Source organism: Trichomonas vaginalis, chromosome I (genome assembly GCF_026262505.1).
Source record: "Trichomonas vaginalis G3 chromosome I, whole genome shotgun sequence".
NCBI classification, from domain to species: Eukaryota; Parabasalia; order Trichomonadida; family Trichomonadidae; genus Trichomonas; species Trichomonas vaginalis.
This window is the reverse complement of record NC_067203.1, coordinates 8,188,577-8,195,753: the sequence shown is the minus strand read 5'-3', so window position 1 is coordinate 8,195,753 and position 7,177 is coordinate 8,188,577. Positions and strand designations below refer to the sequence as shown.

Here is a 7,177-nt window from a genome sequence, read left to right as displayed (position 1 = left end):
GAAGTTTTGACAAAGTCTTTACGAAGAAATCTTGACAAAGTTTACGAAGAAATCTTGACAAAGTCTTTACGATGAAGTTTTGACAAAGTCTTTACGATGAAGTTTTGACAAAGTCTTTACGATGAAGTTTTGACAAAGTCTTTACGATGAAGTTTTGACAAAGTCTTTACGATGAAGTTTTGACAAAGTCTTTACGATGAAGTTTTGACAAAGTCTTTACGAAGAAATCTTGACAAAGTCTTTACGAAGAAGTTTTGACAAAGTCTTTACGAAGAAATTCATGAAAATTCAAGAGGTGAAAAATGAGGTGAAAAAACAGGTGAAATCTCACCTCTTCACCTAAAATATATTTTTGGGTCATTTACGCTCATTACGATGAAATCTTGACAAAACATTTACGATGAAATCTTGACAAAACATTTACGAAGAAATCTCAACAAAGTCTTTACGATGAAATCTTGACAAAACATTTACGATGAAGAAGTCTTGACAAAACATTTACGATGAAATCATGACAAAAAAGTCAACGGCTGGTCGGCTGGGGTTCGGTCCTCCTCTTGGGTCTTGGGAAAAATTCTTAGGGCTGGAAGCCCTCCGAATAAAAACTTCATTTATACTAAACATCTTCGGGGCTAGAAGGCACGAAGTGCCTGGAAGCCCCACTACCTTTTTTTTTTTTTTTTTTTTTTTTAATGGAAATAACGCAAGAAATTTTAACAAAAAGCTAAATAACATTTTATGGTAATTCATATTTTGATATCGATTTCTATATCTTTAAAATCAATATGCAATTCACTGTTAGTTCCTTTAGAATTAACATATCTACCATTGTTTACCTCCAAATCAGTGTATTAATTCATATTACTTATAATTTTTATTATGTGAGCCTAAATGGTTTTAGGAATTCGTCACATTAAACTACATCTAATGAATAAACATTGAACCATATTAACATGATCGTTTTTTAAGAATTAAAATCAACATATTTTAAAGTATTGTCCAAATTTTTAAAATGATACTGTAAAAACATATGACATATCTTGCGTTTACATTTAAATCTCTCATTTTGTCTCATCATCGATAATAAATTCAGTCAAACGTTAATATATTACAGAAATAGCTATGAACTACAAATAATCTTGCTACAAACGAGACAAACACAGCTTCTGCAAAAGCATGAATAACAATTTAAGTATAATTAGTACCAAATATTTGATATTTTTTCTAAAATTCAAAAAACAGCTTATATCATCATCCACTATTATAAGCATCTAATTTATTATTACTTTATTAAACTCAAATATCTTCAAATGCAATGTCATTTTATAATCCCATTGCCTAAAAAAAAAGAATAAATTGAGAACAACCGATTAAAAAAAATTTAAGATATGGATGCCGTAATTCCTCTGATCAACGACCTCCAGAATGTTTTCAACACTGCTGGTGGTGACCTTGTTGATCTACCACAAATCATTGTCGTCGGTTGTCAAAGCTCAGGAAAGTCCTCAGTTTTAGAAGCAATCGTCGGACGTGATTTCCTTCCACGTGGTGCAGGCATCGTCACAAGAAGACCACTTGTACTTCAGCTTGTTCACGTTGGTCCAAATGATGAGCAATATGGAGAATTTTTACATTTGCCGGGCAAGAAATTCAAGAACTTCTCAGATATCAGAACAGAAATTCAAGCAGAAACAGACAGATCAACAGGCAGCAATAAAAATGTATCGAGCCAACCAATCAATCTTTGCATTCGCGATTCTTCTGTACCAAATCTTACAATGGTCGATCTTCCAGGTTTAACAAAGGTTGCTGTTGCTGACCAAGACAAATCCGTTGTAGAGATGATTCACGGCATGGTTATGCAGTTCGCAATGAAACCTTCTTCATTAATCCTTGCTGTTACACCTGCCAACCAAGATCTTGCAAACTCAGACTCATTACTTCTCGCCTCTCAAGTTGATCCTGCCGGCGACCGTACAATTGGTGTCTTAACAAAAGTTGATCTCATGGACGCAGGTACAGACTGCGGAGCCATCCTTAGAGGTGAGGTTAAGCCCCTTAAGCTCGGTTACATCGCTGTCGTTAACCGTTCTCAGCGTGATATCGATAATAATCGTCCAATGAAGGATGCACAGAGAGCAGAGCTTGAATTCTTCGAAAAGCACCCAGTTTACAAGCACATGACCGAAAAATGCACTACCAAAGTCTTGGCGAATACTCTCAACAGACTTCTTGTCGATCATATCAAGAAATCCTTACCATCTCTCAAAACCCGTGTTGCCTCCCTCATCGAAGATAGAGAGCGTGAACTTCTCCGCTACGGTGACGATCCAGCGAAGGACGGATTAAATCCAAACGAGCTTATCATGACAATTATTCAGAAATACGTTCAGGGCTACGAAGACCTTATTGCCGGTAAGGTTGGCAACAAGATCGATAACGAACTTCGTGGTGGTGCCAGAATTAACCGTATTTTCCAAGATAAGTACGAAACAATGATCGCCGAGATCCCATCCATGTCTACTCTCGATCTTAAAGACGTCTACAACCTCATTCTTAACCAATCCGGTGTCAGATCCCCACTTTTCGTTCCTCATCAGGCATTTGAGTCATTAATCCGCAGATGGATCGAAAATCTCCGACCACCAGCCCTCAAAGCCATTACTCTTGTCGCTAACGAAATTCTCCAGATCCATGCCAACGTTATATTCCCTGAACTCGAGAAATACCCACAAATGAAGGACGCAATCCGCAATGTCGTTGAAGATCTCGTGAACTCATGCGTAGAACCAACAGTACAGTTCGTCAACGATGTCATGGACAACGAATTACTCTTCATTAACACCGCCAGACACGATTTCAGAGGTGCAGCCATCATTGCAGAGCGTCAGAACAGAGATAACGCACCAACAAAGAAGACAGAGAGGGAAATGGCCGAAGATGTCACAAAGACACTCGTAATGCTCGCTTCAAGGTACTTCGAACTCGTCAAGACACAGATTGTCGATGTCATTCCAAAGGCAGTCATCATGATGCTCGTAGAGGGTTCTTCAAAGACACTGAACGAGACACTCCTCAAGAAGATTCTCACGTCTGGAATGGCAAGCGAGATAATGCGCGAGGACCCCAATATCACAAAGAACAGAAAGAAGTGCCAGGATACTTTGGTGGCACTAAGAAAGGCAAACGATATCTTACAGAACGCTTCCAAATTCCGTATTTAATAATAAACAATTTTCTTCTCTTTTTTTATATATATACAGTGGGTCTTCAAACCTGTTATTTTGGAACAAACTCGAGGTTTTCCAGCTCCAGTATAATGTCGCCAAAAAAGTGCAGAAATTAAAAACCGCTGTCTGAGAGTCTGTTCGTCAGAAAGTATACATTTGTAAACTATCTGACACTAAAAATTTTTTTGGTCCTTTCAAAGATTTTGACAATGTCAAAAAGTATACATCGGGGCTCTCAATTTTCCTCTCAAACAGCGGTTTTTAAAAAACGCTCAATTTTTCATCGACCTCATATATAGATGACGTTGGTGAGTTTTCAATCAGCCATAAGGGAATACACTTTTGAGAGTTTTACATGGCATTTACTGGCAAATACCATGTAGAGTTAATGACACTGGCAACAAAAGAAGATTTTACATGGCATGAAACCCCACGATACTTAATTTTTCCTATACCTTTCTCTCCGAGGCTTCCATTAAAATCTGGCAATTGCAAATTGAATAGACGCGATGAATATGAAAAGTAGTTTAATGTTTCCAAATTTTTCGGGTTCAAAAATTGCTGACGGGTTCAGATGCTGATCTTATGATAATTTTTAAAATGTGCATGAAAACAATAAAATACCTTTGAGCCGTTTTTATTATCAGCTACTTTTTTTTGTCACAATGGCTAAAATATTTTAATTCTCACAAAATAGTACGATAGAATTTACAAATACCCTCAAAATATCAGATAATTTGATCCACCCCAATTTAGAAATGCTATATATTGTTGTTTAGTGTCGATAAGTTTATTCATATTTGAACTTGACAAGTGAGTTATCTAAGCTCATATTTCATGTGTTTCATGTCTGGTTTTCAAAAATCAAAATGAGGGAGATGTTTCGAGTGAGAATTGTTATCTTGGTTGTAAGCGTGAAGATTATGGATGAAAAGCTTGCAAAGATGAATATTGGGTTGAAAGATGCAAAAATCATTGGAAGTAGTAGGATATGATGGGTTTTGTGACTTTTTTTGTTACATCTATATATAGACGATGCATTAAAATATATTGATTTATAAACCATTAAAAAAATTAAAGTTATTTTTAAAATAATTTATTTTTTTATTCTTACATAAATGACCCAACAAGTAAAACCAGATAAAATAGATTATCGAATTTTAGAGGATGGTGTTCCTGTTTATATTCAAAGATTTAAAGGGAAGCAATATTATAAAATTGTTAATCCTGAATACATAAAACATATTTAAAAAGGAAGACTGTGAATTATTAAACGTTAATGAATATGAAACCAATAAATCAAAATTGAAATATAAATATATTGGAAGTGATGAAAGGTGTAAAGATAAAGATAAAGTTTATACAGTTTCATATAATGAATGGAAAACCAATAAGATAAGAAAACATTTAGGAGATTATGGGAAATGTTCTGAATTCTTCAAATCTAGTATGTACGAGAGAGTAAAAAAATTAGAAATAATTATTTTCATGAATAAAAGATTCACTACCATAATGAAATAAAAAATAAAAAAATTTTTAAAAAATAAACTTCTTACGAAAAATTAAAACTTAGTTATGTTTATTATTTTATTTTATTATTTTGTATGAAATGAACAGCTCTAAATTCGTGACTGTGAATCAATTAATGGATAAACTTTCACCAATTCTCACACAGGTTAAACAAGTAGACGTTTATTTTGATGATTACATACAAAGTTTATTTTATAAAGGTAAGTTTAATATTAAACCTATTGCTTTTGCATTTGATGGTAAATTAATCGAAAATTCAAAAATTTGGGAATTAATTCCGGATATTGAATTTATAACAAATATTAAGGATAAATGGTTTAAACAACAAAACCACCTCACTAAAGTTCTTTGTAGATTAATGATTAAAACTGAGGAAAAAGAATTTAACGGGTTTAAATATCATCCATGTAAAATTTTAGAACTTGGTAACGAAAAACTTCAGAAAAAATTAAACGAAAGACTATCAAAAGATAAAGTTGAAAGAGTAAATAAACTCGCTAAAGGTAATGGTAATGATGAAGAAGAATTTGATGAGTTCAACATTGAACTTTAAGAAACTAATGATTATTTGAATTTATGAAATCAATTATTTGATTCATTCTTTCTTCAATCTCTTCTATTCTTTTTGTTAAATCATCTATTTTCATTAACGAGGTGATTCTTGATTGAGGAATAGATTTCAAACTAACCACTCCTTTTATTTTTGAAATTTTGAATCCATCAACTTTAAACATTTTATTCAATTTACACGTTGTCAATTCTTCAAATAATTTTATTATTGACATAATAGTCATTAAATTCTTCAACAGATGAAAAAATTTTTATTTCAGTAATTGGTTTAACAACGTTTATTTTTTGTTGAACATTTTCACTTTCATTTATTTCTTCCTCCTCTGTTTCATTTATTTTTAAAATCGGTTTCATTTATCATTAAATAAAAATTAGAATATAAGTGATGAAATATATTTTTTTAATTAATATTAAATCAGAAATGGCGGCAGGATTCTTTAAAAAATTATGGGATGGAATTAAGAAAGCTGCGGGTTGGGTTTATAAAAAGATTATTAAACCTGTAGCAAACTTTTTGGCACCAGTAGCGAAAACGGCAGGAACTATCATAGGTGGGGTATTAGGTACTAAAGCAGGTAATCCGGCGATGGGAGCACAAGCAGGTAACGCAATTGGTGGAATTGCTGAAGGAATACTTAATAAAATAGGAGGTAGATAGTGGAAAAATAAATAAATATTATTTTTATCTTAGTATCGGTTGTAGTCTTTGATAAACTTTTTTCCTTTATTTAAAACTTCTCTTATTGGGGCAGCTTTTGGCGTTATTGATATTCAGCAACGTCACTAATTGCTTCTTTATTCTTAAATATCCAATTTGCCCCCTTCTTCCAATGTTTCCCAAACTTTACTCGCTCCTCTTTTTACTCTATCCCACAGTTTCTTAAATATACCTGCAGCCATAGTTGATTATTTCATTAAAATTAAAAATTCATTTTCATCTTTTAATTTTGATTTTTTATTTATTAATAAATGACGACTAACTATTTGGTGCCAAACACTAAACCGATTAATGGAAATGTGTTTCATTCATTCGAAAGATAAATGAAATATTCGCAAAGAATGACGGGGATATTATTATAGAGAACTTGAAAGTTCATGCTATGACTCATTGCTCCATATTTGATGATAAACAAACTCATTAATTACAAATCCGGCATGATGTGAACCAATTAGGTGAACACATATATTAAACGCAAAGTTTAAAGCAACTCTAGTTTCAAATAAAGCTTTCACATGTGATGCCGCTTTTAAATGCATGCGTTTATTCGTTGGTTACAAATCATCAAATCAAAGCTTTAAACAATTAGAAGTAGAAACCGAAAGAGGTGATGCCGGTTATCTTCAGATGGATTGCGCCCGTGAATCTTTCGCATTTGCAACATATAAACCGAAATCAGAAAGGAAAGTTAAAAAGTTTGTTCATTCGTTATATAATAATGTTCAAAAATATGATAACTCAGTATGTGGTAAATATATTGACCCTTCAGAAGTTTTCAGAAAGCAAATGAAGAAGTTGATGTCACTTTTGATATGATTATTCCGGTAAATGATTTGTTAGCATTTCAGGCGTTCGATGATTATCCTAAATCATTTGGTGATATCATTCTTAAATATTATGTTTTCAGGGATACTTTAGTATTTTGTCAGGTTGACCCGTTAAGAGTTGCTGATTTACAAAATTACGTTTATGAAAAGATAACTGATGAAAATTATGAAAAGATTATGAATCATGTTTATAAATATGATCGCAAATTCCAACAAATCGGACTTCCTGCCAAATTAATTACAAGCTTAGCCGCTACATCTGCTGACGCAACAGTTGATGACGTTATTATTTCATGCACAAA

General features: G+C 33.0%; 1 protein-coding gene across 1 annotated transcript; it reads left to right on the top strand.

Annotated features, from left to right (window-relative positions):
- Positions 1 to 1,372: 1,372 nt before the first annotated feature.
- TVAGG3_0950820 (dynamin family) lies at positions 1,373 to 3,281 on the top strand (the record flags this gene model as incomplete). The annotated part of the gene is made up of 1 exon (XM_001305586.1): positions 1,389 to 3,224. The coding sequence occupies one exon, from the start codon at positions 1,389 to 1,391 to the stop codon at positions 3,222 to 3,224; it is 1,836 nt and encodes a 611-aa protein (XP_001305587.1).
- Between the last annotated feature and the right edge of the window lie 3,896 nt (positions 3,282 to 7,177).